The sequence below is a fragment of the Chlorocebus sabaeus genome, chromosome 7, assembly GCF_047675955.1.
Source record: "Chlorocebus sabaeus isolate Y175 chromosome 7, mChlSab1.0.hap1, whole genome shotgun sequence".
NCBI classification, from domain to species: Eukaryota; Metazoa; Chordata; class Mammalia; order Primates; family Cercopithecidae; genus Chlorocebus; species Chlorocebus sabaeus.
Window position 1 is genome coordinate 34,461,451 of NC_132910.1, and position 21,799 is coordinate 34,483,249.

The following is a 21,799-nucleotide window of genomic DNA, read 5'->3' on the forward strand; positions in this document are numbered from 1 at the left end:
ATTACAGCATGTAAATCACTTATGAAGTAGAATGAGTGTTAAGAGGAAATGCTAATTCTAAACCATAGCTTTTCTTAAATCACTCTATCACCCAGGCTGGAGTGCAGTGGCGGAATCACTACTCACTACAGCCTCAACCTCCTGGGCTCAAGTGATCCTCACACCTCAGCCTCCCAAGTAGCTGGGACTACAGGTGCACACCACCATGCCTGGCTAAATTTTTTGTATTTTTCTAGAGATGGGGTTTCTCCATGTTGCCCAGTCTGGTCTTGAGCTCCTGGGCTCATGTGATCCACCTGCCTTGGCTTCCCAAAGTGCTGAGATTACAGGTGTGAGCCACTGTGACCCATCCCATTTTATTCTTTATAGACTAGTAATCTTATTTATTTTATTTTTTGTTACTGAAAAGGCAGTACATGAACATGGTACTGCTTCTTTTTCTAAAGAACTTTTACTGGTTTCTTACATTTCTTTCAATACAAATGGTAGCATATACACACTTTTGCAACTTGCCTTTTTATTGTAACTGTATACATCATTGTGATCTTTACATGTCAGTACATATAACTCATTCTTTTTGATTTTCTGTTGTCTGGCTTTATCATAATTCATTTAGTCAATCACAACACTATAGTGATTATGCACATGTATGTATAGGTTAACTTTGTGGATTCAAAGGTACATACTTTTGAATTTTTGATAGACGTTACACATTGCCCTGTACTATTACACTCCAAACAAAAATATTCATGAGCACCTGATTTCTTACACAGATATTACCACATTCTTTTATCTTTTCTGATCCGGTAGATGAAAAACCATATCTCACTTTAGTTTTAATTTGTATTTACAAAAGCTCTTGAGCATTTTTTGTATGTTTAAAAACATTGTTGAAAAATCTGTATTTCTTTATTGAGTGAATTATACATTTATGTTGATTGGCCATTTTTTGAGTTGTTTGTCCTTTCTTGGTGACTTGTGAAAGCTCTTTAGATATAAAGGAAAATTAAAATTTTTCCTAACTTGTCATCTTTTTGGTTTTGTTTATGACATTTTTCCCATGCAGAACCTTTTAATGTTTACTTAATTACATTTATTAATCTTTCTTTAATGGCTTCCAAGTTTTGTTGACTTGCTTAGAAAAGTCTTCCCTACTCTGAAATTATATGTCATTTTAAATCCCTCAATGTTTTCTTTCAGTACTTTAGGTTCTCAAATTTCTTAGTGTCAGGACGCCTTTACACTCTGAAAAAGTATTGAGAACCCAAAAGCTCTTGTTTATGTAGATTCTATCTACTGATTATTAGAAATTAAATGAGTAATTTAAGATAATTTATTAATTTATTTTAAAGTAGCAATAATAGACCCTTTACATGTAAACATAAATGACATACTTTTATGAAAAACAATTATATTTTTCTAAGCAAAAAATGTTACTGGGAATGGAATTGTTTTGCATTTAAAATTTTTTTTTTTTCCAGACAGAGTCTGGCTCTGTTGCCCAGGCTGGAGTGCAGTGGCACAATCTTGGCTCACTGCAAGCTCAGCCTCCCGGGTTCATGCCATTCTCCTGCCTCAGCCTCCCGAGTAGCTGGGACTACAGCTGCCCGCCACCACGCCTGGCTAATTTTTTGTATTTTTTAGTAGAGACCGGGTTTCACCATATTAGCCAGGATGGTCTCGATCTCCTGACCTTGTGATCCGCCCGCCGTGGCCTCCCAAAGTGCTGGGAGTACAGGTTTGAGCCACCACGCCTGACCGAAACAGCTCAATTCTTATAGGCACCTCCGCATTCACTCCGTTTGAATAGGTTATTTTAGTTAAAGTATATGAAGAAAATTCAGCCTCACACAGATGTGTAGCTGGAAAAGACAAGCACATTTTAATCTCATTTTCAAGTAATTGTGGATATCCTTTGATACTATACTTGACAGATGGTATAGTTTCTTACAGGTTACTCGCAATGTGGAATCTGAAACCATATCAATAAGCTTTTTGCATTCTATTCTGTTTTCTACTTCCTTTTACATAATAAGTTAGCATCCATTAAGAATCCCTGCTTGGGGCCGGGGGCGGTGGCTCACGCCTGTAATCCCAGCACTTTGGGAGGCCGAGGTGGGCAGATCACCTGAGGTTGTGAGTTTGAGACCAGCCTGACCAACATGGAGAAACCTCATTTCTACTAAAAATACAAAATTAGCTGGGCGTGGTGGTACATGCCTGTAATCCCAGCTACTCGGGAGGCTGAGGCAGGAGGATCACTTCAACCCGGGAGGCGGAGGTTGCAGTGAGCCGAGATCGCGGCATTGCACTCCAGCCAGGGCAACAAGAGCGAAACTCCATCTCAAAAAATAATAAAAAATAATAATAGTAATGATCCTTGCTTGGGTCATTCATTACATTGTATGTTACAAAATGGTGATTTGCTCATTCTATTCTTCTGCATGAACTTTTTTCTTCCTTTTTTTACTTTTATTTTGAACTTTTTACTTTGTACTTTTTTTCTGCTTATTTTCTGTTAGTATGATATGCACACAGGAAAAGTACACATATGAAAAGTATACAGCTTGATGAATTTTCACAAGCTGAACACCTCCATGTAACAAGCATCCAGAACAAGAAACAAGGTGTTACCAACACTCTGCCTTCTTTATGCTTTCTTCAAGTCAGTAGCCCCAACTCGTAACCCTACAAGAATAATCACTAGTATATATTAGCCTTCTTATTTTTTTTATATAAATGAAATCATATAGTGTATTCATCTTTTGCTCAATTTTATGAAGTTTATCCATGGCTATGTGTATTTATACTTTCTTCATTTTCCTTGTTATATAGTATTCCATTGTATGACTATACCACAATTCATTTATCCTAATTTCTTATTGGCTGCTAGGAATAGTACTGCTATGAACATTCTTGTATATTTGACACAGCTTTTTATTTATTCAGCGTATGACAATCAATTAACAATTGTTACTCTTTTTAATGTTCAAATTGTTCCTCAAACATGACTAGGTTATGCCTTTTTTTGTTTTTTTTTTTAATGGAGATGAGGTCTTGCTATGTTGGCCAGGGTAGTCTGCCCTCAAGCAATCCTTCCATCTTGGTCTCTCAAAGTGCTGGGATTATAGGCATGAGCCACTGTGCCTGGCCAGTTATGTCTTTTTGACATGGCCCCATTAACCTTTGAATACTTCCCTGCGAATTAGCAGAAAAAGGTGACTTGGATTTATCTTGTATTTTGCCTGCCTCAGACTTGAAATCAGCTATTTTTCAAGGATCCCTAGTTCTTTTTAATGGGCTACCAAGATTTGGACATTAGATATGCTCATTGCTTCTGGGTGTCATTGTGGTTAGGCTCTTTTGGTATAAAGAGCTAGAAATATATTTAAAAAGAAAAAGGTTGTTGATAGGATCATTTTCGTGAGTTTGATTTTTTTAATGTTATCAGTTGTCACTAAAGTTCCTTGAAAATATAAATTGAAATTATGAATATTAAGTCTCCCTATCAGATAAATATTTTTTCATCTTTCATAAATTTTTTATTAATGAAATAATGAATGTTTATTGTAGAAGTACAAATAAGAAAAGGAAAATGAAATCACCTGTTCTTCCAACCGCTTGTAACATTTTGGCCTGAAATTCTTCATGTATGACTATATAGTTGCTCTTCTTTATCTGTGGATTCCATGTTTCTGAATTATCCTCCTTGCTAAAATTTATTCATAACCCCAAAGTCAATACTTGCAGCACTTCCACTGGCATTTGCAGATATGTGCAGGGTGGCAAAACATTTGAATGTCCTGGCAAGTTTCCACCTGAGGTTGAACATGTAGATTCCGTGCTTGTTTTTTTACTTTTATACCGTACACAAATATCCTTTTCATGGTCTGTTTAAGATCATGTTTTTCACACTTTTGTTCTGTTTTCAGTGATTTTGCTGTTTACAATGGCACGCAGCCATAGTGCTCTCTGGGGGGTGGTCTTAAGTGCCCTATGGAGAAAATACGTGTGTTAGATAGCTTCATTTAGGTGTGATTTATAGTGTTGGCCGTGAGTTCAATGTTAAGGAATCAACAATATATATATTAAATAGGATGTCTTTAAACAGAAACACACATAAAACAAGGTTACAGATTAATTCGTTGATGAAAATGTTGTGACCAGATGCTCACAGGAACCTAACCTTTATTCCCATAGGAGCAGCAGTTTAGTACTTGTTAATTCAGCGTCATCAGTGACTGCAGACCATGATTACCATGAATAATGAGTACTGGCTGTATATTTAGTAGACAAAAATGAGGTCATAAGATAGATTTTTTTTTTCCTAAGGAAACATTGTGAAAATAACATTGTGAAATTTGATGCTCGTTTATTTCTCTTAGGACAGCAGCGTTCTCGGATGCTAGCTACTCTTTTTAAGGATGAAAGGTGCCAGCAACTTGCTGCCTATGGGATCCTAGAGAAAATGTACCTAGATAGGATCATCAGAGGAAATCAGCTTCAAGAATTTGCTGCCATGCTGATGCCTCACCAAAAAGCAACTACAGCTGATGGTAATGATCATGGCTTATGTGTATATGGTAGTCAATGTTTAGGTACAGACTAGTGAACATCATGTTAAATTAGAAGCATGTTGCTGTCTTTTAATAATAATTCTATATAACACTTCATCATAAAAAAAGAGGAATTATTTTTATTTTTATTTTTTAAATTAAAAAAAAATTTTTTTTTTTTATTTTCTTTTGAGATGGAGTCTTGCTCTGTCTCCCAGGCTAGAGTAGTGCAGTGGCCAGGTGACGTAATCTTGGCTCACTGTAAGCTCCGCCTCCTGGATTCATACCGTTCTCCTGCCTCAGCCTCCTGAGTAGCTGGGACTACAGGCACCTGCCACCATGCCCGGCTAATTTTTTAATATTTTTAGTAGAGATGGGGTTTCACCATGTTAGCCAGGATGGTCTCAATCTCCTGACCTCATGATCCACCTACCTTGGCCTCCCAAAATGCTGGGATTACAGGCGTGAGCCACCACGCCTGGCCTATTTTTTATTTTTTTTGAGAGAGAGTTTTACTCTTGTTGCCCAGGCTGGAGTGCAATGGCGCAATCTCGGTTTACCACAACCTCTGCCTCCCGGGTTCTAGTGATTCTCCTACCTCGGCCTCCCAAGTAGCTGGGATTACAGGCATGCGCCACCACACCCGGCTAATTTTGTAAGTAGAGATGGAGTTTCTCCATGTTGCTCAGGCTGATCTCGAACTCCCGACCTCAGGTGATTTGCCTGCCTCAGCCTCCCAAAGTGATGAGATTACAGGCGTGAGCCACAGTGCCTAGCGATACAGTCCTTTTAACTGGGTATACTGCTGTACTGCTTAAAAATATATATATTATGACTGGGCATGGTGGCTCATGCCTGTAATCCCAGCACTTTGGGAGGCTAAGGCGGGAGGATCACTTGAGCCTGGGAGTTTCAGACCAACCTGTGCAACATAGTGAGGCCTTATCTCTACAAAATGTAAAGAAAAACAGCTAGGGATGGTGGTACCTGCCTGTGGTTCTAGCTACTTGGGAGGCTGAGGTGGGAGGATTGGTTGAGCCCAGGAGGTCAAGGTTACAGTGAGCCGTGATTGCCCCATGGCACTCCAGTTTCAGTGACAGTGTATGACCTTGTTAAAAAAAATGGTGATAAAATATATATAACATAAAAATCACCATTTTAACATGTGCAGTTCTGTGGCATTAAGTACTTTCACATTGTTGTGCAACCATCACCGACATCCGTCTCCAGAACTTTTACATTTTCCCAAACTAAAACTCTGTACCTATTAAACAATAACTCCTTCTTCTTGCCTCCCCTCTGCCTGCTGTACTACTTTTTGACATGGGATAGACTGGGAGAAGAACAGACTGAGGAGAGAAGTTTTTCTTTTTTCCTTTGTTAGTTATAGTTGTGCTCTGTTGTCCAGGTTAGAGTGCACTGGGGCAATCATGGCTCACTGCAGCCTAGAACAAAGTAACTGGGACTGCAGGTGCATACCACCATGCCCGGTTAATGTTTTAATTTTTTGTAGAGTTAGGGTCTCACTATGTTGCCCAGGCTAGTCTTGAACTCCTGGCCTCAAACAGTTCTCCCACCTCAGCCTTCCAAAGCACTGGGATTACAGACATGAGCCACTGTGCCTGGCTAAGCAGTCCTTTTTTTTTTTTTTTTTACTTTTTGAGACAGGGTCTCACTCTTTTGCCCAGGCTGGGGCTGGCATGATGCCATAGCTCACTGCAGCCTCAACCTCTTGGGCTCAAATGATCCTTCCACCTACCTCCACCTCCCCAGAAGCTTAGGCATGTGCCTCCACACCTTGCTAATTTTTAAATTTTTTTGTAGAGACAGGGTGTCTCCATGTTGCCCAGGCTGGTCTTGAACTCCTGGGCTCAAGTAGTCCTCCCGTCTTGGCTTCCCAAAGTGCTGGGATTATAGGGGTAAGCCACTGCACCTGCCTGCTTTTTTGGACGTATTAAATTTGAGATATTTATAAAATTAATGGATTGGATATTTAGGTAGTTGGCTGTATAAGTCTGAATTCAAAAGGGAGATTTAGATTACAAATATGTGTCTGATCATTATCAGCATTTTGATGGTAGGATAAAAAGAGAAGAAGGTGCAAAATTAAGCCCTCTAATATTTGAGAGAAGAAAAAGAAGGAGGAACCAGCACAGTAGACTGGGAGATAGGAGTTAGGTGAAAAACTAGCAGATCGCGGGTGGAATTCTGGAAAAGGAGAAGGTGAGGCACTGTAAGAAACGGGGTTTCTCAGAATACTTCCCTTGAAGTCTCCAAGTATATTTTGTCCCCTGCACTCATTACAGTAGTTAAATGTTCAGCAGAAATATGTAAGCATGGGGTGAGTCCAGTGGTCTAATAACATTCAAAGTAGGACCTTGGGTCCAGAACATTATCAGATACTGTATGACCTCACTGAAAAGAGGATTCTATGCCTGATCTCTCAGCCTGGTCCTGGGTCTGGATCTGGATATTTCTCACATTTGCCTTGGTTTGATGCTCATGGAGTGCCCACAAGAATAGAGATCACTTTATGAAGCTTGCAGAACAGGTTGCATGATTGTTGTGCTGCTGCTTGCTAGTAAAAGTTTATGCTTGTAGAAAGAAAAGTTAATGGGCCAGGCGCCATAGCTAATGCCTGTAATCACAGCACATTGGGAGGCCCAGGTGGGAGCATCCCTTGAGGCCAGGTGAGACCTGCCTGGCCAACATGATGAAACCTCGTCCCTACTAAAAATACAAAAAATTAGCCAGGTGTGGTGGTGCACACCTGTAGTCCTAGCTACTCAGCAGATTTAGGCATGAGAATTGCTTGAACCTGGGAGACAGAGGTTGCAGTGAGCAGAGATTGTGCCACTGCACTCCAGTCTGGGCAACAGAATGAAATTCTGTCTCAAAAAAAAAAGTTAATGAATTTGATAGCCTAAAGAAGCAAGATTCCAAATCCAAAGCGTTAGATCTATTTACTTAATAATTACTTGCCAATCATTCATTTGCTAAGTGTTATTTTTATTTAATTGTACATTAATGAAACTACGTCATATATTGGCTACTTTTAAAATTTTGATCAGAGAAATTAAATTTGATCAGAGTTATTACATGCCTGGAAATTTTCAGAAAAAATGATGCATCTTTTTAGAGTATAAAACTGGTTTCAAACTTGTAACTGTCTTATTTATGTTTAAGGTTCCAGCATCTTGGACAGAGCTGTTATTGAACACAATTTGTTGTCTGCAAGCAAATTATATAATAATATTACCTTTGAAGAACTTGGAGCTCTTTTAGAGATCCCTGCAGCTAAGGTATCTTCTTGATTCCAATACATTTTAAAAAGAGTTAACAGGTGAAACTATTAAAATAATGAGAAAATAAAATAAATGTTGAAAACAATAAGAAAATACATGTTGGAAACAACATTTTTTATCTTCCAACAAGATAAATGTTGGAAACAACAACAGAATTACACCTAAAAGCCACAAGTAAATGTAAATAAATTCTTTAGAAGTTAAAATAGGCCTAGTGTGTTTAGTGGAATTCTCTTAGTATTTTTGGTGTTTTAAATTGTGTTTTGTGATCAAGTGACCTAGAATAGAAATCTTTCAGGAGTTGCAGGTTATGACACCCATTTTCTGAGAATGTCTTTGTTTGGTGTCTGTTTAAATCTACTTTATAGTGGTTTTTGACTTCTGACTAAGATTTTGATACATGCCTTACTTTTTTGTGCCCTAGATTGACTCAAAGTTTAAATATTTCATCTTTTTGAGAGAATGATATGGTAATGCTCCAGGCTATTCTGTTGTAGCGTCTATGCTTGGATTTAACTTAAGAAGTTGACTGACTTACTAGGGAATGTAATTTTATTGTTTGTTTTAGGTTTTGGTTGACTATATATAAATTCCAACAAAGTACCAATGACATTTAGAGAGTATTGCAGGTATCATTTACAAAATATTCTCTTGATTTTAAATAAAATTAAGCAATCAACCTTACTTTTAGCTGATTTGTAAACCTTAAAGTCATGCAGTTATGGGTCACATCCCTTTTTCTCTGGCAGTGAAAGTTTTTGTCTGTTTGTTTTTTGTTTTTTTGTTTATTTTTAGAGACAGGCTCTTGCTCTGTCACCCAGGCTGGAGTGCGGTGGCACGATCATAGCTTACTGCTGCTTCAGACTCGTGGGTTCAAGCAATCTTCCTGCCTCAGACTCCCAAGTAGCTGGTACTACAATTATGCATCACCACGCCTGGCTAATGTTTTTGTTTGTTTGTTTTCCCCCAAGACGGACTCTAGCTCTGTTGCCCAGGCTGGAGTGTAGTGGTGTAATCTCGGTTCACTGCAACCTCTGCCTCCCAGGTTCAGGCAATTCTCTTACCTAAGCCTTCTGAGTAGCTGAGATTACACCACCACGCCTAGCTAATTTTTGTATTTTTAGTAGAGATGGGGTTTCACTGTGTTGGCCAGGCGGATCTCAGATTTCTGACGTTGTGATCCACCAGCCTCAGCCTCCCAAAGTGCTGAGATTACAAGTGTGAGTCACCACGCCCAGCCTTTTTTTTCTTTTTCTTTTTTTTTTTTTTTTTTTAAAGAAACAGGGTCTTGCTGTGTTGCCCAGGCTAGTCTTAACTCCTGGTCCCAAGTGATCCTCCTACCTCGGCCTCCCAAAGTGCTGGGATTACAGGCATGAGCCATTGTGCCTGGCCTGGCAATGAACTTTTAATTAGAATTTTCTAACAATTCCTTTACTTGTATACATTCAATACACAGTAAAGGAAGAACAATTTGGGAGTCAAGGTTTAAGTTACCATTAAAAGAGACTTTCTTCTTGAGGCTTTAAGGTATGATCTCTTGCTGAGACTATTGGAGGTGAATATATTTTTAACAATAAATGCTAGTCATAGTCTATTCAGGACTGATAGGATTGATTGTGAAGATGGTCAAAATTAATAAATGACCAGGTCACAATCCAGTTTGCTTATGCACAGTAGACATTAAGTATGTCTTCAGGAGTTAGGTAGCAGACTTTTTGCTTTCTTTTAATTGTCTTTTAAACCCTTTCAATTTATATTGGAATTTCGCCATCTACCTTTCAATTTTTAAAGAGTTTCTGGGGTAGCAAATACTGTGGAAATTGAAATAAAATAAGAAAAACTAGTTTGTTTGGGTTTTTTTGAGATGTGGATCCCAGTAAGAAGAAAAATTGATAGTTTGCTTTTGAGCAGAAGAGAAAATGGTAAAGTTATATTCTTGTCCAAAATCTCACAAGAAAAACAGATCCCAGTTAACTTAAAATAATGGCTTATGCACAGCAAGAACTGGGAAATAGCCAGATTTACAGGATTTACTCTTCTAGTGACAGATTAACATATACGTAAAGTTTAGTGATGGTAGTTAAACCAGAAGCTTTCAGTTCTCTTATCATATGTGCATAACTAAAAGATATGATAAAGTTTCAGAGAGTTTTTTTCTCCCCCCAATAGGCGGAAAAGATAGCATCTCAAATGATAACAGAAGGACGTATGAATGGATTTATTGACCAGATTGATGGAATAGTTCATTTTGAAAGTAAGAGGTTTTGTGTATTTCTGTCATAATGAAATAGCAGTGAACTGTTGTTATATTTATGATTAAAACATGCTGGACAGTTTCCTTTGACTCAGAATCTTATTACTAGAATGAGCTTATTTCCCAAAGAAATAATTTAAAATAATTTTAAGAAGTTATATTCATGAGGCTGGGCATGGTAGCTCATGCCTGTAATCCCAGCACTTTGGGAGGCCGAGACAGGCGGATTACTTGAGGTCAGGAGTTTGAGATCAGCCTGGCCAACACGGTGAAACCCTGTCTCTACTAAAAATATAAAAATTAGCCAGGTGTGGTGGCAGGCACCTGTAGTCCCAGCTACTCAGGAGGCTGAGGCAGGAGAATTGCTTGAACCCAGGAGGCAGAGGTTGCAATGAGCCAAAATTGCAGCACTGCACTCCAACCTGGGCGACAAAGCGAGACTCTGTCTCAAAAAAAAAAAAAAAAAATTCATGAATGTACTTACTGCAGGATTTTCTATGTTAAGGAAAAATTTGAAACTCAAATTGTTGTATCAGTTCATTCATTTATGCATCAAATATTTATTGACCACATAGCAGGCATGTATCAGGCATATGGAAATGACAGTTGCATTTCCTATTCAGCAACTCATTAAACTAATGGAGGCAGACAGGTAAGTGGATCCTTTGACTTTTTCATTGTCTAATACCTTCTCAGCTCCTTATTCCCACCTCATTTACACCCTGGACCTTACTGTACCCAGAACTGTTGCACTTGTAAAATTTTTATTTGAAATATCTCACTCTGGCCATAACCTTTTTCTTGTTTCTCTAGTGGTCTGTGGTCTGTCTCCGTTACTCCCAGTTCAGTTCTTCCTTGACCGTGTTGGAGTTTCTGGTCCATTGACTCTTCTGTTTTCTTTCAGTTAGCATAATCTTTTCTGTGCTGGAGGAGAGTCAGGCATCAAACAGGCTGATACTTCCCTAAAGTCAAGGTCACAGGTCCTCAGCACTACATAGGATTCATGGTACATTTCTCTAGTCCACTCCTTTTCCTACTTTGCAATGGCTATTTCAGTTTTGGTTTTTCTTAAATTTCTGACTTTTCTCCCCATTTACTCTCAGTAGAAAATCTTGTTTCCTATTTCAAAGGGGAAAAAAGCCATCGGTATGAAGTATTTTGATTTTTTTTTTTAGTTTTTTTATTTTTTCTCTGATTCAATTTGATATTTTAACTTCTTTATCAGATGTAGAAACACTTTAATTTTAGATGTAGATGTGAATCTTTTTCTTCCTTTGTGTTTTACTGCGAATGGTTCCTGTCATCCTGTCTGGTTCTTCCACTCGGTCTTTGGACCTTTTCTCTGATCCTTTCCATCTCCCCTCCCACCAAAAACACTGGTTTAGGAACCTGAGGTTAGCAGTTACTTTTGTCTGGTTTTATCCTTTTTTCTACTGGCTTCTTTCCATCAATATTTACACATCCTCAGGACTCCCCCATTTTAATGAAAATCCTTATATCTTCCAAATCTCATCTTGACTTTTCAACATATCAAATAATGTTGATCTCTCACTACTTTTTGAACCTTCTCCCCACCACCACAGCATTGACTTTTGTCATCTCTTCCATCCGATTCTACTTTTCCTCTTATATCTCCAGCTATCCTTCGTAGTTATCTTTGTAGAATCTGTAGTACCTTTAAATGTAAATACTAGTTACTTAGGACTTAATCCTAGACTGTTCCCCACTTATGCTACTGAATTTCCATGGATAATCTCATCTATTTCCTTTGATTCAGTTACTGTCTCTGTGTAGACAATGCCTACATTTACCTTTCTAGGGTGAATCTTCTAAGTCCTAGCCCCATGGTTCTAGTTTACTACTAAGGTGTTTCTACCTGATTGCTTCGGCATCTTAGCATGAACATATCAAAAACTGAATTTATTATCTTCCCTTCTTATGTGTCCCCCACGACTAACCAACCAGCCATCCCAAAACTGCATTGTTAGCTTTCTCCAATATTCCTTATCCTTGGGCTCAAACCATCCTCCTGCCTCAACCTCCTAAATCCCTGACGTGCTGGGGACTACAAGTGTGAGCCATTGAACTGGGTCTTTTTCTTCATTTCTTACTATTACCAACCTGTTCTGAACCCTACTATTATAACCTCTTCAGGTGTTGAGAAATAACCTCTTTCTTTCTCATATCTACAATTGCTCCTTTCTAGTCCAGTTCCCTAGTACATCTGGAGTGATTATTTTCTTTTAAAAAATGCAAACATAAAAAAGAAATAAACAAATGGTTAAATCATGTTATTCTTTTGTTTACGCTCTAATGAATGTCTTCCCCATTGCTTGTAGAACAAAGTTATACAAAGTCTCCCCAAAGCTGGTCCTGGTCCCTTCTAGCTTTCTCTTGCATAAGTCTTCTTTTTATTTTTTTCAGCATTGCAAATTCTTCCCCCATCAAACATTCTGAAATGTTCACCCCTTTCCAGCCATCTTCTCTTTGTCCCCTGTCTCAATTTGAATATCCTTAATCAGTAATGATTTTCCTGGCTCTCCAGATTAGATATGGCTTTAAATTATATGTTCTCATGTCAGCCTGAATTTCTTCCTAGCATTAATCTTAGTTATTTTCAGTTGTATAACTCTTTGTCTAAATGTCTGTTTCTGTTTCCAAGCTAAGCTTCCTGGTGATAAGTATTAAGTCTGTCTTATTTTCCATGGTACATCCAACATCTGTTCCAGTGTCTGGCACATTGTAAATGAGAAATAAGTGTTGAATAAACAAACACAGCATATGATGAGTAATATAGCATTTCCCCTTCTGTGCGTTAATGTTACTTGTCTGTTTCCTCCCTTCCCTCACAACTCTCCTTCTGGCCTTCCAGTATCAATTTGCTGTAGCTTTTGTTATAATGATTTTTTTTTTTTTTAAAAAAGAGATAAGGCCTCGCTGTGTTGCCCAGGCTGAGGTGCAGTGGTATGATCATAGCTCACTGTTGCCTCAAACTCCTGGGCTCAAGCTGCCCTCCTGCTTCAGCCTCTCTAGTAGCTAGGACTACAGGTGTACACCACTGCACCTGGCTAGTTGTTTTTCTTCTTGAGATGGAGTCTTGTGGTATTGCCCAGGCTGGTCTTGAGCTCCTGGCCTCAAGTGATCCTCCTGCCTCAGCCTCCCAAAGTGCTAGGATTATAGGTATGAGCTACTGTGCCTGGCTTTTTTTTTTTTTTTTTACTTTCTTTTTGAGATGGAGTCTTGCTCCGTTGCCAGACTGTAGTGCAGTGGCACAGTCTCGGCTCACTCCAGCCTCTGCTTCTCAGGTTCAAAGGATTCCCCTGCCTCAGCCTCCTGAATAGCTGGGACTATGGGCACATGCCACCATACCCAGCTAATTTTTTGTATTTTAGTAGAGACAGGGTTTCACCATGTTGGCCAGGATATACTGGTCTTGATCTCCTGACCTCGTGATCCGCCCGCCTCGGCCTCCCAAAGTGCCGGGATTACAGGCGTGAGCCACTGCGCCTGGCTGATAATTTTATCTGTAATATGTGTCACAAATATTTTTCTCCATTCTGTCGGGTTTTCTTTTTCTTTTTCTTTTTGAGACAGAGTTTCGCTCTTGTTGTCCAGGCTGGAGTACAGTGGCTCACTTTCGGTTCACTGTAACCTCCACCTCCCGGGTCCAAGGGATTCTCCTGCCTCAGCCTCCCAAGTAGTTGGAACTGCAGGCACGCACCACCACGCCCATGCACCACCATGCCCAGCTAATTTGGTATTTTTAGTAGAGATGGGGTTTCTCTATGTTGGTCAGCCTGGTCTTGAACTCCCGACCTCAGGTGATCCACCCACCTCAGCCTCCCAAAGTGCTGGGATTACAGGCATGAGCCACTGCACTGCACCTGGCCGAATTATGTCAGGTTTTCTTCTGGAAGACAAGGCATAACATAAACACATTTTTAAAGTTTTTTGCACTCAAATAGGTCAATGTTTTATTTTATGGCTTTTTAATTTACTGTATTGATTAAGAAAGTCTCTTCTACCTTGGAATAAAGCTAGCGTTTTCCTAAAGTTTTCTAATATTATAGTTTTACATTTAGAAATTTAATCCATCTACAGTTCATTTTTGTGGATAATTTTAGATTATGGTCTAGTTGTTTTTTTCTAGGTGAATAGCCAATTATCCAAGTATCATTTATTAAATAAAACATCCTTTCTGATTAAATTGTGATCTTTGACATATCTGATTAGGTTCCACATATATGTTTGGGTCTATTTCTGTACTCTATTTGGTTCCACTGATCTGCAACAATATGGTAATAAACAAATTTTTAATAAACTTTAGTATTGATAAAGCAACTCCTGCTTCCCACTACTTTTTTTTGTTAAATTGAAATTCACATGGGCTGGACACAGTGGCCTACGATTGTGACCCCAGTGCTTTGGGAGGTTGAGGTGGAATAATTGCTTGAGCTCAGGAGTTCAAGACTAGCGTAGGCAACATAGCAAGACCCCATTTCTACCGGAGAAAAGAAAAAAAGAAGGAAATCCACATAATAGAACAGTAGCCATTTTAAAGTAAACAATTCAATGGTACATTTTCAATGTTGCACAACCTCTATCTGTCTAGTTTCACATTTTCATCTTCCCAAAGGAAGCCCTTGCCCTTTAAGCAGTTACTCTCCATTCCTTCCTTCCCCCAGCTTCTGGCAACCACCAAACCCATCTTCTGTCTCTGGATTTACCTAGCCTGGATAGTTCATATAAATGGAATCATGTAATATGTGACATGTGACCTTTTGGCTGATTTCACTCAGCATGGTATCTTTAGGGTTCATCCATGTCATAGCAGGTAATCAGTGCTTCATTCATTTTTTTAGCCAAAGAGCATTCCGTTGGATGGATATACCTCAATTCCACCACTGGTTTTCATTTTCAGAATTATCTTGGCCATTCTCAAACACCAATTTTTTATGCTAACTTTAATAATTTTAGCCTGGTTAGAAAACAAAATAGAAAAAAAGGGGGTTTGTTTTTGGGATTTCTTTAAATTTATTTATTAAAGGAGAAGGATTGATATTTTTATGTTACTGTGTATTTCCACCATGGAATGTGATTTGTGTCTATTCAAGTTATCTTTTGCCCTTTATTAAGATTTTATAGGTTGCAGCCAGGTGCGGTGGCTCACACCTGTAATCACAGCACTTTGGGAGGCTGAGGCAGGCAGATCACAAGGTCAAGAGATTGAGACCATCCTGCCCAACCAACATGGTGAAACCCCGTCTCTACTAAAAATACAAAAATTAGCTGGACGTAGTGGCATATGCCTGTAGTCCCAGCTACTCAGGAGGCTGAGGCAGGAGAATCCCTTGAACCCGGGAGGCGGAGGTTGCAGTGAGGTGAGATCGCACCACTGCACTCCAGCCCAGGTGACAGTGAGACTCCGTCTCAAAAAAAAAAAAAAAAAAAAAAGATTTTATAGGTTGCTTTTTCTATAAATTTTGGTGCTGTTTCGAATGGGACATTCCTCTCAATTTTTTATTTCTAACTATATAATGCTGGTATAGAGAAAACCCTGGTGGATTCAGGATGACTTTTTTTGAGGAGTTTGAATGTTGAGATGTTTATCTAACTCCAGTCAAGTACGGATTTGAATGTGTAGATAGACTTGCTTTCCCCAGTAGGTGGCAGTGTCTTATGAATCTGCAAGCCTTGGTGATGAAAAGACAGCCTCAGTCTTTTGTTGTGGTTGAGGTTATGGCTTAGTCGGTTTTATTTCGTTTCACTAGTAGTAGTAATAACATGCATATGTATGTATTTGTTTTGTTTTGTTTTGTTTTATACTTTATGCCAGTAATTTGGGTACTTTCAAAATGCTAGAAATTAAAGAAAAAACACTTTTCTTAACTGTGTTTAAATAGGTTAGTTTTATTAGCCAAGATTTTTTAGAGGTTTTTTTTTTTTTTTTTTTTTTTTTTGAGATGGAGTTTCACTCTTGTCGCCCAAGCTGGAGTGCAGTGGTACGATCTTGGCTCACTGCAACCTCTACCTCCCGGGTTCAAGCGATTCTCCTGTCTCAGCCTCCTGAGTAGCTGGGACTACAGGTGCCTGCCACCACGCCTGGCTAATTTTTGTATTTTTACTTTTCTTTTTTTTTTAATTCTTTAATTTTTCTATTTTTAGTAGAGACAGGGTTTTGCTATGTTGGCCAGGCTGGTCTCGAACTCCTGGCCTCAGGTGATCTGCCTGCCTCGGCCTCCCGAAGTGCTGGGATTACAGGCGTGAGCCACCATGCCTGGCCTGATTTTTAGACTTTTAAAAGCTAATAAAACTATTGGCTGGACGTGGTGGCTCATGCCTGTAATCCCAGCGCTTTGGCAGGCCAAGGCGGGTGGATCACGAGGTCAGGAGTTGGAGACCAGCCTGGCCAAGATGGTGAAACCCTGTCTCTACTAAAAATACAAAAATTAGTCAGGCGTGGTGGCAGGTGCCTGTAATCTCAGCTGCTTGGGAGGCTGAGGCAGGAGAATCGCTTGAATCCAGGAGGCAGAGGTTGCAGTGTGCCGAGATCATGCCACTGCAGTCTCGCCTGAGTGACAGAGCAAAACTCTCTCCAAAAAAAAAAAAAGTATTTATTGTTTTTATTTTTTTAATAATTTTTTTCTCTTTTTTAGATATTTAAAAGGAACATGCCTATTCCAAGACTAGGCATGTAAAAAGTGTATATCTTTTAACTCACAGTTGCTGTGAATACAAAGGAATAATTTTAATTTTGTACATTTTTTTTGCCCCTTAGCACGAGAAGCCCTGCCAACGTGGGACAAGCAGATCCAATCACTTTGTTTCCAAGTGAATAACCTTTTGGAGAAAATTAGTCAAACAGCACCAGAATGGACAGCACAAGCCATGGAAGCCCAGATGGCTCAATGAATCCTTGCAGAACTTCTGTGCACATGACATCTTTTTCCATGTTGTGCAGATCAGTTTCACTATCTCCAAAGCATTTGCATCATGACCTTATACATTTCAATCCCTTTTATGCTGGATTCCGTTTAAAGAAGACATTATTAGAGCAGGAAGTACAAGCATTTAAAAATATGTAGTTCCCGTATATTTCAGGTTCTCTGTGTATTAAGCTAACTCAGATGTTTTGAAAGCTTTTTCTTTAAACAGAGGTGAAATATCTGTGGCTAAAAAGTTTGAGATTTGTGATAACTTTGTAGTCATGTAAAACTTAGTGCTTCATGCCTCTCCAAATGTGGTTATTCAATAAATGGAGAAATGAGCCAAATAAAAGTAGTACTTTGTTTTTAGTTAGCGAAGAGTATTTTGTTCCCTTTTCCTTCAACAGACATTGATTTATGCCATATGCTAGAAATACAAAGTTGAGTCATAATGCCTGTTCTCCAGGCGTCCAAAGAGTCAAAGAGCCAAGAGACAGTAAGTTTAATCCTTGTATTTGCTCCAACTACTAGAGCACACAGAGAGTAGCTCTTCATTTAGGAGAGAGAAGTCAGGGAAGGCTCCACAGAGGGTTATTTTAGCTGAGCTTTATAGAAAAACATGGGGAAAGGACTTGAAAAAGTATGTGGGTGACTTTTAGTGTCAGCTCCAACATGTAAAGAGCTTGGAAGTCATCACATCCCTCCTCACAGCAAAATAAGAAAACTGAACAGATTGGAATATCAATGGTTTTTCTTTGATCCATGGAAGAATTAAAGTCACAGGACAAACCACCACTCAAAACCCTGGAGAGACAGGCAAATACAGAGAATCACAATCGAGGTCAGCTTACTGGGAGAAGAGGCTGCTGGTCAGTGACTGGTAGGAACACTAAAATGGTAACTATTTGGATATTTTCTTAAATGGTAAAAATAAATACATATAAAAAAGTAAAATGGTAATAATGACAGCTACAGTAAACCTCAAATACAGCCCAGCTCCTATCCAAATTAATATAAAGCCTCAGATTAAAAGCCTAGTTACCGGCTGGGCATGGTGGCTCATGCCTGTAATCCCAGCACTCTGAGAAGCTGAGGCGGGCGGATCACTGACACCAGGAGTTTAAAACCAGCCTGGGCAACATGGCGAAACCCCATCTCTACTAAAAACAGAAAAATTAGCCGAGTGTGATGGTGCACACCTGTAATTCCAGCTATTTGGGAGGCCGAGGCAGGAGAATTGCTTGAACCTGGGAGGCAGAGGTTGCAGTGAGCCGAAATTGTGCCACTGCACTCCAGCTGTGGACACAGAGCAAGACTGTCTCAAAAAAAAAAAAAAAAGCCTAATTACCTATTACCTGATGCATTGTCTGTCTTTCAACCAAAAAATTATAAAGCATGCTAAAAGGTTAGAAAAAAACACAATCGAAGAGCTATACCAAGCAACTGAACCAGACTAAGATCTGGCAGGAGTGCTGGAATGATCAGACCAGAAAATTAAAACAACTACGTTTAACATGCTGAGGGCTCTAATGGAAAAAAATAGACAACATTCAAGAACAGATAGGTAATATGAGCAGAGAGATGGGAACTCTTAAGATTTGAAATGCTAGAAATAAAAACACTCTCACAAAAGTGAATGCCTTTGATGGGCTTATCATTAGTCTACTTGGCCAAGAAAAGAAACAGCCTGATAATATGTCAATAGAAACTTCCCAAACTGACATGCAAAGAGAAAAAGGAATGAAAAAAAAAATGGGACAGAATATCTAAGAACTGGAGAACAATATAAAAAGTGTCATGTGGCCAGGTGTGGTGGCTCACGCCTGTAATCCCAGCACTTTGGGAGGCCGAGGCAGGCGGATCACAAGGTCAGGAGATTGAGACCAGCCTGGCTAACACAGTGAAACTCTATCTCTACTAAAAAATACAAAAAATCAGCTGGGTGTGGTGGCAGGCACCTGTAGTCCCAGCTAGTTGGTAGGCTGAGGGAGAAGAATGCTGTGAACCTGGGAGGCAGAGCTTGCAGTGAGCTGAGATCATGCCACTGCACTCCAGTCTGGGTGACACAGCGAGACTCCGTCTCAAAAAAAAAAAAAAAAAAAAAAAAAAAAAAAAAAATTCAGTATACTAGAAATAGAGGGGAACTTCATCAATCAGATACAGAATATCTACAAAAAACCTACATCATACTTAATGATGAGATACTATATGCTTTCACCCTAGGTCAGGAGCAAGGCAAAGATGTTTACTCTCATGTTCCTATTTAATATCATACCAGAATCCTAGCTATTAAGACCAGATAAGGAAATGCAGCTTTATACAGATTGGGAAGGAGGAATAAAACTGTCTTTGTTCACAGTCAACATGATTGTCTATATAGAAACACATACAAAAAGTCTCCTGAAACTAATAAACAATCACTGCAAGATCACAGGATACAAGGTTAATGTACAAAAGTCAATTGCTTTCCTATATACCAGCAATGAACAATTGGAATTTGAAATTTTTAAAAAGTATGTATCTTGAAGGCAGGGAAGATTGGGAATTTTATGAATGAAGAATTGGCAGGAGAGTGGGCTAAAGAGGTAAAATGAGGCTACACTGTGAAGAACCAAGGAAAATACTGGGGTCTGTTTTTTTTAGAAAATTCACAATTTGGCTGGGCGCAGTGGCTCACGCCTGTAAACCCAGCACTTTGGGAGGCCGAGGCGGGTGGATCACCTGAGATCGGGAGTTCAAGACCGGCCTGACCAACATGGAGAAACCCTGTCTCTACTGAAAATACAAAATTAGCCGGGGTGGTGGTGCACGCCTATAATCCCAGCTACTCAGGAGGCTGAGGCAGGAGAATCGCTTGAACCCGGGAGGTGGAGGTTGCTGTGAGCCAAGGTTGTGCCATGGCACTCCAGCCTGGGCAACAAGAGTGGAACTATGTCTCAAAAAAAAAAAAAAAAAAAAAATTTACAATTTAACTCATGGTACACAGTGTACAGGATGGACTGGAGAGAAGGCAAGAGAAGCTGGAGTCTAGAGGCAGGAAGGTTAGTTTAGAGGGTATGAACATGATTTGCCAAAGAGATAATAAGGTTTGGACTACATTTATGCCAGCAAAGAGGAAAGGAGAGAGTAATTCATTCAATAAACGATTGAGTAGGTACCTAGTAAGTGTCAGGCATTGTTGCAGACACTGGGAATACAGCAGCAAACAAAATAGATCACCCCTTGGGGCTTTCAAGTGGAGTATTGGTGACAGAGTGGGTGAAATTGGATATCAGGGAAAAGGGGAAAGGTGCGATGAGGCAATTCAGGGGTCATTGGTACCTGGATTTCTCACCTTGAAAAACTAAGTGATATCATTGGACCTGTTGGGTAGACAGGGTCTAGGGGACATCCAGATGGACTCGTTTTCACAGCTAGCAAGGGAGACATTCTGAAGATCAATAGTAAGGGAGAAACTGGAAGTACAGACTTTGGGGTCCTAAGAGGTAGTTGTAACCGTGGGAGTAGATGATACTATCTAAGAACATGAGATGTGAAAGGAGTGGACCCAAGCTAGAACCCTGCAAAGCACCTGCATCTGTAGAGTAAGTGGAGGAAGGGGCAGAGTGCTTGAATTTGTTGAGTGCCTACTAAGTTCCAGGTGCTTTGACATTTTGTCTCACTGAGATTTCACAATAAATATATAAGATAAATAGTTTTGCCCCTTACTTCCCTCCCCCCCCCCCCCCCAGGAAAAAGAAATGGAATCAGAAGTGTAGGAGGAGAACTAGGGGAAATTAGGAAGTGAAATTTTCATCAGGGCAAAATGATGCTGATGGATCAAATGGGATAAGAAATGTGAAAAAAATCATTTTACACCTTTATCCATCAATATTTAACCAAAATTGTGTCATTGAATTTGATCATTGACATTTTCTTACTCTGATATCTCATATTCAAAAGGGAAAGAAAATCAACAACACAATAAATAACCCCCTCAGGAATGCAGTGGAAAAGCAAGGCTTGGTATGTTGTTTTGCATAAAATCTTGCTTTGCCAGCATTAATACTAACAGATAGCATGAGAAGAAGCAAAAGTGTTGGCTAAATGTACCATAACTGCCTTGGAATAGTTATCTGTAGTCTATTTTTTTCTTTCTCTCATCTAAAGTTCTTAGACGAAAGATAGCTGGGTTACTGTGGAACAAAATCTCCTGCTCAGAAACCAAAGTATGAGGCCTGGTGCAGCGGCTCACACCTGTAGTTCGAGCACCTTGGGAGGCTGAGATGGGAGGCTTGCTAGAGGCCTGGAGTTCAAGGCCAGCCTGGGCAACATAGAAAGACCCCCAACTCTAGACCGGACATGGTGGCTTATGCCTGTAATCCCAGCACTTTGGGAGGCCGAGGCGGGTGGATCACGAGGTCAGGAGTTTGAGAACAGCCTGGCCAAGATGGTGAAACCCCGTTGCTCCTAAAACTACAAAAATTAGCTGGGTGTGGTGGTGGCAGCTGTAATCCCAGTTACTCGGGAGACTGAGGCAGGAGAATCGCTTTTACCCAGGAGGCGGTGATTGCAGTAAGCCGAGATCGCGCCACTGCATTCCAGCCTGGGTGACAAAGCGAGACCTCATCTAAAAAAAAAAAAAAAAAAAAAATAGAAAGACCCCCAACTCTGTTTAAAAAAAAAAAAAAAGAAAAGAAAAAAAAGAAACCAAAGTCTAAAAACAAAATTATGAGACTGACCCTTGGAATTAACTAGTGAAAAAGACATTTTAAGGGG

The 21,799-nt window shown here is 39.6% G+C and overlaps 1 protein-coding gene across 2 annotated transcripts in view; it reads left to right on the forward strand.

Annotated features, from left to right (window-relative positions):
• COPS4 (COP9 signalosome subunit 4) overlaps positions 1-17,414 on the forward strand; it is a 39,338-nt gene extending 21,924 nt beyond the window's left edge. Inside the window, exons 7-10 of one of the 2 annotated variants that reach the window (XM_007999094.3) lie at positions 4,386-4,556; positions 7,743-7,858; positions 10,031-10,115; positions 16,894-17,414. In XM_007999094.3, the coding sequence (XP_007997285.1) occupies positions 4,386-4,556; positions 7,743-7,858; positions 10,031-10,115; positions 16,894-17,027 (506 nt within the window). In that variant the 3' untranslated portion in view covers positions 17,028-17,414. The remainder of the gene's footprint in view (positions 1-4,385; positions 4,557-7,742; positions 7,859-10,030; positions 10,116-16,893) is intronic. The other variant, XM_007999095.2, reaches the window with a different exon arrangement.
• The last annotated feature ends 4,385 nt before the right edge of the window (positions 17,415-21,799 follow it).